The following is a 17,624-nucleotide window of genomic DNA, read 5'->3' as shown; positions in this document are numbered from 1 at the left end:
ATGGACACTGTGCATGAGACAGCCCACATCCCAGATTGTCTCTCTTAACATTTTGGCGGGAAACTTATTAAAAACTAGTGACAAACATTCATTTAGCAGTGTAAATGCATCTAAACATGACAAAACCTTCACAATGTATTCCACAGACCATTACAGCCTCTATGTAAGTGAAATTAAGCCCAAAATTACCAACAAGCAATAAAACTCAACATTTTTGTCCCAACTCAATTTTCATACAAATCCTATTATTCACTGTGCCCACACAATCAAAAGCATTTCTATATATTAATAAAGAAAAGAAAAAGAGAGTAGAAAATAAAAGGGAGTAAGGCAGAAATAAAAAAATATAAGAGAAAGCTATAAGAAGTATATACAATGGAATGTTACTTACTGTTTATATTAATAGAGTTAAAAATAAAACATATTATTTACTCTTATTTAGTTCTAATTATTATTAGTTAAAGCATGACAGATTATTTACAAACAAGCATAAGCAGTATAATCAAGAAAGTATAATTAGAAATAGCATTTGAAGAACATATAAACTTTTACAAGGAATAAATATGTTATTATTCTATTAATCATATTTTCATTACTCTTCTCTCCCTCCCCTCCCCCACCCTTTACCCACTACATAATCTAAATAGAATGTCATTGTTTAAACAAAGAAAATAAGAAAAGGAGAAGGGAAAAAAAGGGTAAAGAAAAAAAATGTATCAAATTACTAACCTTACTTCTCTTCAGAAAGAAAAACAAATTGAATCACAGCTTGCCATTAAATCTTCAGATATTTTGACTGGTTATGAAACAAAACATTTCTTTGCACATAGAGAATAACTTTGATTAAATCTTTTTCAAAATATTTGTGGCTTTCTGGAAATGCAGGAACTATATTCAAAAAGATTAATAATGAACTAAAATGATGAGAGAGAAAAAAAACATAGAACAAATCATTTGTTTTTTAGTCTCTTCTTCTTCTCTGAAGTCTTCCACGAAGTTTCAGTTGCCAATCTCTTTAATGAAGAACTAGCCCATTCCATTTCTTCTATTTTATCCAAAATCCTTTTTTCTTTGACAAACAGTAAAGCAGAGTCTAAATCATCGAAAACCTTAGGACCATCAGGAAGGAAGATTTTAAGCTTGGCAGGAAACAGAAGGTATGTTTTAAACTGTGCTTTTTAAGCTCCCTTATTAGTGGCAGAAAAACTTTTCTTTTAGCTATTACCATGGAAGAATAGTCATTGTCAAAACGCACAGTTGTCTCATTAATCTTAACAGGAGCTTTAGCCCAAGCAGATTTAAGAACCATCTCTTTATCAAAAGATGATAGAAATCTAACTATAACTGATCTAGGATATTTTTGTTAGAGTTAGTATTAGCTATAGATCTATGTGCTCTTCGATACCAAAAGAGAATGCTTCTGGTAAGTCTAAAGGTTTAGGGAGCCAAGTTGGTAATATTGTTACCTTCAATATTTTCTGGCAGTCCAAAAATCCTAATGTTATTGCGCCTAGATCTATTTTCCAGGTCATCCAGCTTTGTTTGTAAATGTGTATTTTGTTTCAGCAGAAACTCAATGTTTATTTCCTCTTCTTGGATTCTATTTTCCATGTCATTCACAGCTTCTTCTATGCCTGTCATCTGGATCTTCTGTTGTTGCAGGTCTGTATGTAACAGGTCTATTTGTTTTGTAGTTTTTTCTATGAAGGTGTCTATTTTAGTATCCATTTTATCCATTTTATCAGTAAGTTGCTGGATTATAATTATCAGAGACTGAAGTTCTTTCTTGATGCTGGAGTCTTGAGAATTTGTCTTACTGGAACTCATTTCAGACTGATAAACTGACAGGAAAATTTCCAAAGTGATTTCTGACAGGAATACTGTTAAGATTTCCTTTCTTTTTTAGATATAGTTCAAGAACTATATAAAACAAACGTATTTAGAAAGAAAATTACTTCAAAAATTAATTTTTTAAGTAATTAATTCCTGTCAGTGTAATGAAATTGGTGGAGCTGAAGAAATCTGCTGCTATCCTGTGTTCATCCTTCTATGCTGTACATTTCTAGTAGCTGCAGATAATATACCCTACATGTCTTAGTACAGTTTCCTATATGTAACCTTAGGAATGTTGGTGGTGGGAATGTTACTGCTACATTAATATACATTCCATTTTTATTCATACATGTTCATATCTGGCTGTGTTCAGGTACAGCATCCTGCTACATTTGATTTATATGGCTTTAGACAACTGTGGATGTTCAGTATTTCATACAACCATACTATCTCCATATTGCAAGGGTACAGCAACATATCCAAATTGTGGGACAGACACATTCCAGGTTCAGTACTTTCTTAAACGCATTTCACTCTTTGGTTGTGGCTGTCTCATTCATTTCATAATGTACTGACTGCAGTATAACTTTATTCCAGACTTATTACAGCTTTCTTGGTCGATTCATACCTCTTTCTCACACTCTCACTTGTTTTATTTTTACAATTCATGATGGTACTGAATTCTAGGCGTTATTAACATTTCTTACTTGTTACAACAATCCTTTCCAACAGACTCACTTATTTCATATGGCAGATTTTAAAAGGGGGTGTGTATTTGACACATGTCTATCCTTTGTAGATTGTTCAGCAGTCATTTTCAGGCTGAAGCAGTTATCTGATATTACAATACAGGTGGAAAATCTCTATTTGACACTTGTTTAATGTTTATTTCTGGATTACAGGCTGCATCACTTATCTAATCATACAGTACTAGCAGAATCTTTCTTCTAGGCTTATTTGAACTTTATTAATATGTGACAACACTGAACTCTTTTACAAGCTGTCTCACTTATATTCTATAACAATTCCAGCAAAATAATTACTAACCTGCCTGGTGGCGCAACCGCACCAGCCTATCAGCATAGGCTCACCGATTCATAAAACGGACACCTGCAGCTGTGATATAAATGAAGTAATATTGGAACATACATCTCCATAATATAGGCTAAGATAAATTTCTTACATACTTAATTACATGGATACTTACTCAGTAGTGGGGCGTTGGGCATTTGCCGGGCCTCCTGGATCCAATGGTTCAGTTGGTCCTGCTTACATCTCTTCAGGTCTGCATGGTGGTGACGGACCTGTTCACCAGTCCTTGGTATGCCTGTGGCACTGGTGAGATCATGTGCCAACCGGTTCCACGCCTCTGCCTTGTATGCACCCCAGGGAACCTGGCCCTGCATGAGTTGAGCCTCATGATCGTGGACTAGGAGCCAAACCATATATTTGGACTCCTCAACACCCTACCTCTGTGCTCGGAAGCGACTGCCCTCTCCTACACCTGCCATCCTGACTGCAAATGGGTTCCACAATCAGTTATGCTGTGTATTCCCACCTATGGGGCTTATATATGCCGGTTTTCCCGCACTTATCTGTGATTGGCCATTTTGGATATGTATCAGCTTATAAAAACCTGCTTTGTCATGCTTCAATTTCCATTCATTCCTATATATATATGCTAATACTGCATTTCTCAGTACAACTGTCATGGCTTAGTGGTTTAGTACTTTGACTATGGTGCACAGTATCCTGGGTTCGAGCCTGGCCATTGCTTTTTTTTTTATTTTACTACTGTCTAGACAGGCTAGGAGGTGTGTCTGTATAAAGGCGGTTTTGATACAGCTTGCTCAACGTTGCCCGTCGGTAAGCCGGTTGGCACGCTGCGCAGCTCAGCGCAAACGGCTTACGCTGGGTAACGCGCTATTTGGCTATGAGCATGCATATTACGCTGTGTGAAGTGTTGCTCAGCTATGGGCAACCATTTTAAGCATGTTAAAGTGCTGCTCAACTCCGGGCACTCATATTACACCTGTTAAACCGCTGCTCACCTGCTAGCAGTCATACTCAGCTTGTTAGAGCGCTGCTCAGCTATGGGCACTTATAACATTTATTTTTTATTTTATTGTCTCGGATTTCTTCAAAAATACATGGCCCATTTCATTACATTTTACTTAAATTATAGTTATATATATATACACATATATGTCAGGAGATTGTTTCATGCTTATTTAACTAAAAATAGAAAATGATGTTGTGGGGGCTCGAACCATGACTACCTCCTCTTTGGCCAACGTCTCTACCGCTACGCTATTGCTACTTGGCTTAATTTGCATATTTAGATCTTATATGCTTTTCAATGACTGCTAACTGTGGCTGAGCGGAGGGCATACCCGCGCCACCGAGCGCAACTACGGGCAAACATTTTTGAAATTATAAAAAAAAAATTAAACTGTTATTTTTATGTTTTACATTACAGTTGGGTTTATAGTCTGTGGGGGCATGTGTGGTGTTGTGTTTCTTGACATTTCCGCGGACTCGCTCGTGGGTGTTTACTTTCAGGACTCTGACTCTTCTGGGGGCGTGTCCCTTTGCAGAACTCGCCATTCGGACACGCCCCCTACTTTCCTACATGGACCGTGTTAGCCTAGGGTGTGATTCAGCATGCCCTCATGCATATACATGACACGCTGACGTCATACCGTTTAACTGCAGCCTCCGTGCAAGACATGTTAACTCTTACACGGAGGTTTCGTGAATCCTGCAGATTGTTTTTCAAGATAACATCCATGAGCATTGCACATCTAATAATCAAATCTCTTGGCATATTTCTCTCTATCAGGAACAACCTCAAATATTCAACTCCTGTTTCATTTGGTATACTCGTGAGCAATGAAGTGACATCTAAAGTAACTAGCAAATCTGAGGATATATCACCTCCTATTGTCACATACTCTGTCAAAGTTTCCAAGAAATGCTGAGCATCTCTAATCACTGTTATTGTCGCATCAGCTACCTGTCTTAATTGCTTAGCCATCCTTTACTCGAGACAATGGGTCTCATAGCAGGATTTAGCAAGCACTGGTTCATAGGTAGGTACTAGGCTATCTGCCCAAAGGCATTTATAAGCCTAGCCGGAATGTGTTGGCTTTCACCATCCCCTTAGATTAGTTCCTTGTGCCTCTGTCCAGCACAGCCATTGAAGTGATCCCTGGGGTAAACTTTGTTTCCCATCCACTCGTCAAGGTTTCTCTTGAAGAGGGTTAGCGAGTAGCTCTGCCTAATGTAGATTGGAATCTTGTTCCAGAGCATGGGAAGTCTCTGGGACAGGAATCTATCCCTCCAGCATGTCCTATTTATTGTTGTGGTGAGGTTTCGATCCCTGGAGCATGTGGTTCAGGGGATATGGTTTTCTTTAGGTGGAGCATGTTCATTAATTCTGGGTTGGACATGGCCTTGTATGCCAGGCAGAGATCACCTCTGAGAAGGTGGTATGCAACTGAGTACAGCTGGAGTTTCTTCAGTTGAGCTGCAGAGGGCATCTGTCTGACACCAGTGATCCCCTTGGTGAGGTACTTCTGTGATCTTTCCAGTTGTTGCAGGTGTCTTGTAAAGTACATCCCAAATGTCGCATTGTACTCTATGATGGGTCTGATAAGTGATGCATAGAGCTGCCAAAGACCTCTTTCGATCTGGATGCAAACCCTTTTGTGATTAGGTGGGCCACACAGAAGGATTTTCTAACCACTTTGACAATGTGATTATCAAAGGAGAGGTTACTATCTACTTGGGTCTCCAGATCCCTTATTACATCTTCCGTATTTAGGGGGCTATCACCTATGTGAAAGTTTGTGGGTAATTTGTTTTTTCCAAAGGGGATGACTATGCACTTTTTGGCATTTAGCTTGAGGCCATGGTTTTGACACCAGGTATATGTCTCAGTGAGACCCTTTTGGAGGATATCTGTGTCAGCCAGAGAGTCAATTATAGCCCCTAGTTTGCAGTCGTCTGTGAACTTGGTCAGCCATAGTCCTCCTGTGCTTGCCTGTACTTCTGAGAAGTATATGCCGAACAGGAGGGGTCCTAGGACTGAGCCCTGGGGAATGCCACTTGTAACCGGTTTAGAATCAGACCTAGCTCCCGCAACTCTTACCATGTGGGTTCTGTCCATGAGCCAGTTGGCAACCCATCTCATGATGTAGGGGTTTATGTTCAGGCTGGTGAGCTTGTCTATAATACCTGAGTGGGGAATGGTGTTGAAGACCTTTGCGAGGTCTAGGCAGGCTGTGTGGACCACCTTTCCCTCGTCTATAGCCTTGGTAACTATCTCAAAGAAGTCCACCAGGTTTAGGCGGCATGATCTGCCCTTAACAAAGCCGAACTGGGTAGGGTCCAGTGTTTGGAGGTTCCCAATGTCTCTGTTAATGAGATCCATGTTGATGCGCTCCATAGCTTTGCAGACCAAGCTAGTCAGGCTTATAGGGTGATAGTTCCCGGGGTCTGTTGTGGCTCCACCTTTGTGGAGTGAATAACCGTTGCTGTGTGCCACTCTGTGGGCACATAACCTGTGGAGAGGCTAAGTTTAAACAGAGTGTTTAGGTGAGGGGTTAGTTCATCTTTGAGCTTGTGTAGGACGCAGCCTGGAACACCGTCCGGTCCCACTGATGCTTTGTTTTTGGCTTTGGAGAGGGCTGTTTTAACCCGAGTGTCTGTGATTTCAGGGGCACTACATTCTTCTGGAATAGTTATGGGCCATTTTGGGGGTGACAGGGGGTGAAGTTTGCAATGAAGCTGTCTGCCAAGATGTTGGCTATATTGGTCAGTTCAGTGTATTTTGTGCCATTCTGCACTAACTCTGAGCAGATCTGAGAATTGCCACTTAGATTCTTGACATAGCTAAAGAATGCCTTGTGGTTATCTTTGGAGTCCATGGCAATTTTTCTTTCGAAGCTAGCCTTGGATGATTTTATGAGGGAATGTAGTTTCTTGTCGATACTGATCAGGGATGTCTTCCCTTCTTGGGATTTTACTCTTTTCTGTACTAGTTTCCTCCTTCTATTGTATAGTTTGTTTATGACAGGGGTCCACCAGACTGGTTTCCTTCTCTTGGAGGAGTGAGTCTTGGTTTTGTTTGGGATAGCACGATCCATGCATTCTTGTAGGTGCCTGTAGAGTGCATTAGTAAAAGATTTTGCAGCTTGGACAGCATTAACCTTTAGCATGGGGGCTTTGAAACTTCCCACCTTGGTCTTAAGTAACGTGAAGTTTGCTTTTGAAAAGTTTTTCCCTGTGGTTTCTTTGACTGGTGGTGGTGGAATGTAGATATCCAGAGTGATTAGTTTATGGTCAGATCTAACAAATGAGGGGGTGACGTCCGGTGTGGAACACCGGTCGCCCATGTTGGTGATGACCAGGCCCAATATGTTGTCACCTCTGGTGGGGGTGTTGACCAGTTGATCCAGCGCGTTTGAGTTTATAAATTCTAGGAAATGTTGGGCAAGGGAGTTTGTACTTGAGTAGTTCTCCCAGTTAATGTTTGGGTAATTGAAATCACCCAATATCAGGGTGTTTGGTAGGACCTTTATGTTTCCCAGTGTTTCCAGGAATGCGGAGTGGGGGTCCTGGGACATGGTGGGTGATCTGTAGCCAGCTATAATTTGAATAGCAGTTTTGCCCATTGTTAGTTGCACGTGGATGATCTCTGAAGCATCATGCTGTGCCACGAACCTGGAGGTGTGGGTATCCTTGATGAATATGGATACTCCCCCGCCTTTTGTATTTCGGTCCGGGTTTTATGGCCGAAATGTATGGTATGAGTTGTAGCCTTGTAATGCTGGGGTACTCTCTGGAGCTTTAAACCAGGTTTCTGTTACTGCACATATATCGATTTTCTCCATACTGAGGAGTGCCTCGAGTGCGTGCATTTTGAGGTTTAGACTTCTGGCACTGAGTAGCATTACCCTCAGTTTTTTGTCACTTGTGCTATTTACGGCAATGGGTTTGTCTTTTGAGCCTTGCCTAAAAAAGGCACTATGGGGGTGGCATGAGCCTTGGCCAGTATTCGAAAGCCTAAGGGTGACAGGTGCAAGCTGTCTCTAGCGAAGCAGCGTGGCTTGTCGAGCATGTCATCCCAGGCTGACAGACACTAGATCACCTTTGAATAACACCAGAAGCTTAGCCAATTGTTGAAATTGATAATTTTTTCTCTATACAGTGGTATCATTCTTGGTGTGTACCTTAGGCAGTCCCCTTATAACTGGAATCACAGGTTTCTCGATCAAGAAATATTTGTACAGCTCGAAATCTATAACATTACATATAAACATATCATATAATGTGCTATGTACATCTTTTATAATCCTAACTGTACAGCATTCAAATTCTGATACGTCCCTTGCTCTCCCAATAAATCACTCATTTTACTAGCATAAACATTTCTAGCCATTAGAACAATAGCTCTGACTTTATCAGCAGGTCTAATAATTCCTTCATTGTCATGAAGGGTCTTGAGTGCTTTTCTTTCCTTAACATTCACATTGTAAAAAAGATCTTTCCTATCAGTTCTACCTCTCTCCAAGAAATTCAGTAAATCCCTCTCACAAGCTTTCTCAAACACCTCTAACAAGGGATGTAACTGGGGTGTAGAAGTGGATGGTTTTCTGAAACTTGTGGTTACATTATTCACATTATCACCAAATAACATGTTTAAACTAACTTTCCTCGGGAATAATTTAATTTCCAACATTAATTCAGTGCAATCAATGCTCTTGGCTGGAATAAACGAAAGTCCGTTATTTAAAAGTTCCCTTTCTGTTTCATTTAGAACATAACTAGAAAGATTAATCACCAAGTCTGACTCACTGGTCTCAGTATCTTTTTCTGGAACTCCAGCCTCTCTTCCGATGACTTGCATTTCCTCATCCTCGATTGAGGGCTTCATGCTTGCTTCTGAAACATTCGGAAGGGCAGCAGAAAAGGACAAGAGAGTCATAGCATCTGACATTGTCGCCATCTCCTGTACTGGTTTCTCTTTCCTCTGAACATCCTGGACAATGGAAATGTCTGCATTTTCACCTCATAAGCCTTCTCCTGTACTTTCTGTAGACCCAAAAGCACGTCCGTTTACATCAATACTCTCCTCTCTCTCACTGACGTTGGGTATATCGGGTGACATAGTAGGAAGTGAGGTTGCTGCTCGTGATTGGTTGATGTTAGTGGGTTGGCCGGAATCTCTACCTCTCACTGGTTTCCGTAGCCACGAGAAGACATTCCCCTTTTGGAAGTCCAAAAAGTCTCTCTCGAGTTTCTTCTTTTTCACCTGCATTAATTTGTTTTCAAGTAGTGCTAAGTGCGTACTTAGTTCTGACAAAAAAATCATTCATTTTGATCACTGAAAGGACAGTCACTAGTTCTTGCCGTGTCCTGGTTGCTTCATCCATAAGCCCTCTCTCAATGTCCATATACTGTTCAATGAGCAACCGCATGTAACCACAGCTTTTTTCAATATTCAGTTGTTGCCATTTAATTAGCAACTCTGGATATGTGTTGACAAAAGTGGGCATCTTTAAAATTCGCAGACCTCTAGGTACTCCCTTAAAGTAGAGGCAAGCCTCCATGTGCTTCCTCTGCCATTGTGTATGTTTAAGCTTATCCAATAACTAATAAAATGTGCATAGGAAATATATATAACAATATATACAACAAGATACAACCATTGACATAAAAACATGGGCATTCATATAAATGTCCTACATCTAAAAACATATTTATTCTAACCACTCAACATTCATAATATCAGTAAAATTTCACTACCATAAAAATCTACTATTCCATATAAAATCTGCTATTCCATAAAAACTTCATATTCGTATATATATATATAAAAACATGTATTCATGCTTATGTATCAATGTAATAAACGGGTCTGTTCATTATTAGTTAGTGTACATATATATGTTTATTTTTCATTGTATGCACACATTTTCTTACATGCATTGTTATGTCTTGTTATATATATTTCCTATGCACATTTTATTAGTCAGTATACATATATATGTTTGTTTTTATTGTATGCACATATCTGCATATGCTTTTCATATGCACTGTTATGTGATGACACACTAAATTCTTTAATAATGTAAGCGTTATTAGGCAGAGATGACTTAACTGATTACTGCATTAATTAATGATGTAATGGGATGATTTTGATTGGTGCAAGCTGGTTAAATATGCCTTTATATTGATGTACTACAGGAGGAGTACTTTTTAGGTCTGAAGAAGCATTCAGAAACGTGAAAGCGCTTACTGGCCATTGTTCTGTGCTTTTGGTGTGAATAAAAAGGTTTTCATCAGGTCGGCTCCATTTGTCGTGGTGTGCCTCTGGAGTTTTTTTCATGAAATTATTTAGAACATGCACTCTTACCCAGATATCGTGACAATGGCAGTAATTTCCCTTGTCTCTTGTCTTGTATATATGAATAAGACGAAGAGGATCAGGTATTTATTTAAGTAGTTTATTGCATACAGACACATAAGGCTGGATGGCAGGAACATTAAACTCAAACGAACTAACTAAATGACTGACTACTACACACACACATAGATGCTATCACTTGGGCTGCTCACTCAAAATGGCACTCTTGCTTGCACGTGCTCAGTACTTATATGCACGTGCGCACTGACTGGAATGCTTCTTAAAGATATATCACACACTCTGATTTACATCCCTGAAGGCTGTATATCTCTTCAGTCTCCAACAGGGGCTATAGTGTTGCTGATGTGATACTCCTTCCCTAAGAAGGAGAGTTTATCCTTCTTACCACCAAAACTCAGATGATCCATTTTACTCAGTAGCCAAGGTTGTTCATAACACCAACACTCCAGCTGTGCTTTAGCAGGTAAGAAAGCTTAAGAGGGGTTACATATAATGTTGGAAACTCATGCTAGGAACACTATTCTCTCCTTCAGTTTAACCACACCCCACCAAAAAGCCTTCAATACAGTATGATGGATAACATTAGAGTGGCTATAAAAAATCTACAAAAAGTCTGATTTTGGCTAGACCTGATAAACTTTTGCTTAGTTTGCTTATTGCCACCAAGGTGTCTTCCCTTTGAATTGCACATTTAATAAATGGTAGAGGAAACCAGTCCTGGGGATTTGTTACATTTCGGCCTAAGTTAACCAATATACTGAATGGTCTGTTTGTCATGTACACCATTGTGAGACACTGCTCAGTGGTTCTAATAAGCTATTGCACATACTGCTAAAGTCTACCATGATTGGCTTAAGTCTGCAAATTCCATAACCTCTCATTCTTTTGTCCCACAGCTCTCAAACTATTTCTTTTTCCAAAACACTGACAGAGAACCAAAATAAAAATCAGTGACAAATCCAAAATATGGGGGAATTTTAAAATATTGCCAGTATCCACTTAGAAGGGAACCTTTACTATGTATTTTCATAAGAATAACAAGTCTGTAAGTGTAATGTATGACCTTATTTAATGGCTTTAACCAGAAATGCTTTGTCAAAAAAATTCACACAAATTTTAATAGGGGAGAAAGCAAACTTCTGAGGTAAAATATACACTTGTGAACTTTGTGTCACTTCCTAGTACAGAAGAGATGGCTTCCCCTGGAAGCCTCACAAGTCTAGTCACACAGGGACTGAATGTTAATTAGCATAACACATCAGAATTGTATAAATTACATTATGTGTATTAATTTACTTAAATCTGAAAATTAATCCAAGCTAGATGTAGAGAAGGAAAAAAAACTTCACTCACATGTCCCTGACACAATATGGCCACCCTGTAAAGTTTTGGTTCTTGCAGTCTCAAAGATGTGTTGACAAAATTTCTGTGTCTTCTCCAGAAATGGTGGTTCAAGTTCATCCTCATTAAGTGTTTCTATTATCCTCAGTTTGTCTGCACTGGCAACAGGACGTTCAAAGGCAAAGCACTTCCGACTAGGAAAATAATTTCTTATACACTCCCTAGGAAAGTTGTAATTTTGGATCTTTTTACTGCAACCTGGAAAGCAAGGAAAAAAGGTGTGAAACAATAACCGTTAAATAAAGGTTTAAAGTGAGTGTTCACTGTCAAGTACAGCATTACTCAATGCACACTATTGGAGAGGCACACTTGGTTTTCACTGAGAATCTAGTAGCAATACATTTGAGATCTAGGTGAAAATCATGCAGCAAATGACAAAAAATAAAGCTTTCATTCTCTAAAACTTAACACCAATTTAAAGATAAACACACAACCCACAGCACAAATTATCCAAACAGGCAATCATTCAATTACATAATGACAGTGGTTTTTAACTATAACACAATATGAAGTACCAAGCAAAGATTATCAAATACAGATGCATTCATTTTACATCACAAGAACCTGCAAGTGGTCAGTTGTGATCAGTGTACCACCCAGGTAAACAAATGTAAAATAAAATAAACATACAGCTTTACTATCACAGTTGTAAACAACTGTAAAGAAACACAGTAAAGTACTTAAAAAAAAAAAAAAAAAGTTCAGATAAAGTTTCAGCTCTGCTACATCTTAGCACACCATACCTGGCTTTAAAGTGAGGGCATGTTCCAGGTACTCATCTTCAGTTATGGGGCTCCCATTGACTTTCAGCTCCAGAGTAAAATCACGCACACTCCAGACAAATGCAGGGAAGAATCGAGCAAAATGACAAGAATCATCATCGATTTCATGTTCACAAGATTTCACTTTTATGAGTTCTGTTAACTCAGTAACCAAACTTTAATGCAAAATTAAGGAAACAGACACTTATATACAACAATTTTTAAATAAGATGGAAAAGACTTAGTAACATGCACACTACAGTATGGGTCCCAGTCATATAATTTCTAATCTTATTTCAAAGGGTTTCACACCTGATGTTCTTTACCTAACTGTGGTGCTGTGAAAAGAGTGAATATCAGGGTGTCCAAAATATAAAAATACATTCATTAAGAAAAAACTGTGTATATTTCTAGTGTACACAGCACGTCTCTTGCTTTTGATTACAAAAAGTTTTTCAACCGGGCCTTTTGATACCATCTACCAACAACAGGATCCCTTGCTACACTGGGAACTCTTTCTCTTATGCCACATAATTCAGATGGCAGCAGTCACTGTTCTAAGGTTTATGATAGACCAGAATGTCATTCAGCCATGGTGAACACTCTTCCATCCAGAATAACATCTGTGAGGGACTAGAATGTAATTCAGGCTTTATCAACTTTGGCCTCATCACATGTAGGTGTCCTTCCCTCCTTGAGCCTCACAGCTGTACTTTCACATGGATTCCTCATGCTGACCGTCACTGTTCAACCCAATACAATATTCACAGGGATCTCAACTACTCCTCTATATTTTGGGAATTGTACACTACTTCTAATGCAAAAGCCCACTGAATCCTAAACCTTGCTAATACTAACATCCTAGAACAGTTGGTCCACTCTCCTAACAGGGGTACAAAAATCTTTGACCTTGTACTCAAGAACATGGGGGGGGGGCAATGCTCCTTACCCAGTGTAATATTTTTGCTCATCAGATCTGACCATAAAAATTAAATCCAGGGATTCAGCAAAACCAACAACCTTTAGGAACTATTCCAAGGCTAATCTCTCTCTACTAAGCACCCTCAAACTCACTAAATACCATAGAATACTCTGAGCTACTTACAAAATCTCTGTAAGCTGTATAGAGCAAGCTGATTCACTTATATTAAGAACAAGACAAACTCAAAAGACACCTGGTGTAATCCCACTATCAATTGGTTATACAGCAAAATAAAAAAAATTTGGCCAAGTGTATGAGGTACAATGCCATACATGCTAAAAGCCCCCTGACCAATATAAAGAGGCAGCTAAGATGGTTAGTTAATACCTCAAAGGATAAATCTGAAGAAAAAAAAGCTTCTCAGGCAAGGGACAACCACAAAGCTTTCTACAGCTATGTCCTTAACCTCAGAGGAAATAGACAACAATGCACAAAACGTACTGTAAATGGCATCACCCACACTGAGCCAGTGGCCACTGTCAAACTTTTGGCTGACAGGTTCTGCTCAAACCTTCTCCTCCCACTCCCCACCGATAGTCCAAAGGAAATACCACATAACACAATCCCCCCAACCATTACTGGAGAACAGGTCATTAATGCACTTTCCAAAGCCAAAAACACTGTATCGATGGGCCCTGATAATATCCCAGAATGTTTAAAAAGAAGTTATGTACTCACCATAACATTCCATGTATGTAGTCCATCTCGCCGAACATATATATTACATGTGGGTTCGGAGCTGATCCTCGGCTCTGACTCGGCCGCTTAGAAAGCCTGAAAACTTCTGATTGGTTCGTGGCTAATAGGTATCCCATGATGCATGCGCACATTCGCCAGATCTTGTTTGCTACTAGTCTACCAGAATCAGACATTAAAAAGGAACAAAGGTCAAGAAGAATAAACTGTAATAAAAAGGAGCCCTTGTGGCAAAAAAACACTATAGAAAGGGAAAAAAACTGTATCCAGATCCTCCAGGAAGGGGTCTGGTGGGTGGGTTCGTAATAATGTTCGGCAAGATGGACTACATACATGGAATGTTATGGTGAGTACATAACTTCTTTATGTTATGTAGTCCTATCTCCCCTCCATTACTACATGTGGGGCAGCGTCCCTAGCATCTTGAATGGGTGGCTCACTGGAAGATACTCCTGAGTATTATGGAACCAAATGAAGCTCTACCCCTGGAAGTTAAATCCAATTTATAATGGGAAATGAAGGTATGAGGGGTAGCCCATGTTGCTGCTGCACAAATACTATCAATAGGTGTCCTGGCTTGGAAAGCAGTAGTAGTAGAGAAGGACCTGGTGGAATGCGCTTTAACTTTAAAGGATAACTATTTTCCTTGAGAACTGTAAATAAAGGAAATACAACGAGAGATCCAGTTCTAAAGTGTAACCTTGGAAACTGGCAAGCCCATTCTCATGTCAGCAAAGGAAATAAACAGCTGTTCTGATTTTCTAAATTCCTTGGTCTGGTGGATATAGAAACGTAGTTGCCTGTGTACATCCAGTTGGTGGAATGTATACTCTGCTTTGCTGGAGTGATTAGGGAAGAACACTGGCAATTTAATCGTTTGGTTTAAGTGAAATTGAGAACAGACTTTAGGAATAAAGGAAGGGTTGGTCCGGAGAGAGACCCTATCTTTGTGAAAAATTAAGTATGGAGATTTAACAGACAGAGCTTGTAATTCAGAAACTCGCCTGGCTGAAGTTATTGCTACCAGAAAAAGAGTCTTCCAAGACAGAAACTTCAACTGACAACTATGGGCTGGCTCAAAGGGTGGCAGAGTAAGTCTGGACAGAACTAAATTTAGATCCCAAGGTGGAATGGGGTCTTGTACAGGAGGTCTTAACATCGTGGAACCCTTAAGAAAGGATTTGCACAGTTTGTGAGACATAAGACTGGAATCATTAATCCCCACATGAAAATTAATATTGCTGCTAGTTGAACTTGGAGTGTAGCAGCTGCTGAACCTTGGTGAAAGAGTTCAGAAAGAAACTCTAGAACAATAGTAATGGGAGCTGTAAACGGATCAACTTCTCTATTGTGTGCCCATATGGAAAATCTCTTCCATTTACTATGATACAATTTTCTGGTCAAAGGCTTGTGAGAAGAGGTAATAATATGAGTTACAGCTGGAGACAAATCATGAAGCCTGACTAGTGATGGAACAGGAGCAGCCATGCTGTCAGGTTGAGAGTGTGGAGACTGGGATGAAGAGAACCTGACATCTGTGTCAGGAGGTCTGGCACTGGGTCCAGCATTCATGGGCAGTCCAACAGGTGAGGCCCAAGAAAAGGGAACCAAATCTGATGAGGCCAGTAAGGGGTGATGAGGATCATCTTGCTTCCCAACAGCATTGCTTTCTGTATGACCTTGGGGATGAGTGGAAAAGGAGGAAAAGCATAAAGGAGTCCCGGGGGCCAATCGTGGACTAGTGCATCTCTTAGAGACTCCCCCGGAGGGGGGGGGGGGGTGAGAGAGAAAAAGGTGCTGCATGTGGTGTTGATGGGACTGGCAAAGAGGTCACAGCAGGGTTGTCCCCACTTGTGAAAGATCATGCTGGCTATTTTCTGGTTCAAGGACCATTCGTGAGGTAACAAAATTGCCCTGCTTAGCTTGTCCGCTATAACGTTGGAAGTCCCTGGGATATACTTTGCACCGAGAAAGAGTTGGGAAGAAATTGCCCAATCCCAAACTTGCATGGCCTCTCAATATAAGGGGTATGATCTGGTTCCCCCTTGTTTGTTTAGAAACCAGACAACCGACATGTTGTTGGTCTGGATAGCTATCGTCCCTAGAGGGAGAAGGTCATGAAGTGCTTGCAAGGCTAGAAGCATCGCCCTCATCTCTAGGACACTGATATGCAGATGGGCCTCCTGCTCTTGCCATGTGTCTTGGACAGTCCTGCCAAGATAATGCCCACCCTATCTGAGAGGCATCCGTGGTCACAGTGGCAATGGGTCGGTGCGGTACAAAGGGAGTCCCTGTGGAAAGATGACCTGGTTGAATCCACCAGCGTAGGTCCTTTTTGCAAGAATCTGTAATCAGGATCTGATGATGTAGTGGCAACTGTTTGAACGACCACTGGGATGACAGGAGCCATTGGAGTATTCTCATATGTAGTCTTGCTAAAGGTACCAAGGTTATGGTTGATGCCATAGTCCCGAGAAGCTGCAACACCACCTTCGCTTTGACTCTTTGAAGGGGAAGTATTCTGTAAATTTGTTGCACAAGATTCTGTATTCTGTCTGTAGGCAGTCTGGCTGACATCTCGACATGTCTATGTTTGCTCCTATAAAAGTTATAGACTGAGTGGGTAAAAAAGAGGATTTTTCCCAGTTCATCGAGATTCCCAATTGGGAACAGAGCTTGATTGTGGAATCTCTCAATTGAATTAGGCGATGCCTGGTGGTGGCGGTCAGGAGCCAATCATCCAGGTATGAAAAGACTTGGATCTTGGATTCCCTGATGCCGCAAATGAGCTGTGACTACTGCCATGCACTTGGTGAACACCTGGGGGGCTGTGGTGAGACCAAAGGGCAGCACCCGAAACTGGTAATGATTGGCTCCCAGCCGGAAGCGTAGGTAGCTCCTTGATGCTTTGTCCATTCTTATGTGGTAGTAGACATCCTGGAGATCTATTGAGCACATCCAGCTGTCTCTCCCCAACAAAGGGAGTATGTATTGTAGAGTGACCATTTGGAACTTGGACTTCTTTACATGCTCGTTTAACCTGCTGAGGTCTAGGATGGGTCTCCAGTCCCCTGTTCTTTTTGGAACTAAAAAGAACCTGGAGTATGTTCTGAATCCTGTCTGGTCTGTTGGGACCTTTTGGATGGCTCTTTTTAATACCAGCTTTTCTATCTCTATAGCCGTGTGATCCCTGTGATTGGGTGGTACATCTGGGATCCTTTTGGGAGGGCGTGGGGAATGGGAAAGGGTATAGAGTAACCTCTGGTAATGATGTCTTGTACCCACTTGTCTCGAGAGAGATTTAGCCAGGCTTCTTGGTACAAGGATAGGCAGCCCCCGACTGGCTCCAGAGATGCACAGTTGGGTTCCACATCAGGAACGCTGATAGGGACGGTCACGAAAGGAATGGTGACCTCCCTGATTTTGTGGGCCTCCCCTGCCTCTAGGGCAACATCTACCATTATATTCTCCTCCCCTGCCTCTGAAGGAGGAATCACCTTGTGTGTCCTGGAAAGGT

The 17,624-nt window shown here is 40.6% G+C and overlaps 1 protein-coding gene across 2 annotated transcripts in view; it reads right to left on the bottom strand.

The window, feature by feature from the left end:
• Nucleotides 1-17,624, bottom strand: part of LOC122809311 (guanylate-binding protein 1-like) — a 428,120-nt gene that overhangs the window by 240,114 nt on the left and 170,382 nt on the right. For both annotated transcript variants that reach the window (XM_044080708.1, XM_044080707.1), the window contains exons 5-6: nucleotides 12,412-12,605; nucleotides 11,621-11,866 (exon numbers count right to left, since the gene is read on the bottom strand). In XM_044080708.1, the coding sequence (XP_043936643.1) occupies nucleotides 11,621-11,866; nucleotides 12,412-12,605 (440 nt within the window). The remainder of the gene's footprint in view (nucleotides 1-11,620; nucleotides 11,867-12,411; nucleotides 12,606-17,624) is intronic.

This window comes from Protopterus annectens, chromosome 8.part0, assembly GCF_019279795.1.
Source record: "Protopterus annectens isolate FY-2018-M chromosome 8.part0, PAN1.0, whole genome shotgun sequence".
In the NCBI taxonomy this organism is placed as follows: domain Eukaryota; kingdom Metazoa; phylum Chordata; order Ceratodontiformes; family Protopteridae; genus Protopterus; species Protopterus annectens.
Note: the sequence above shows the minus strand (reverse complement) of the source record. Positions and strands in the feature narration are given on the sequence as shown.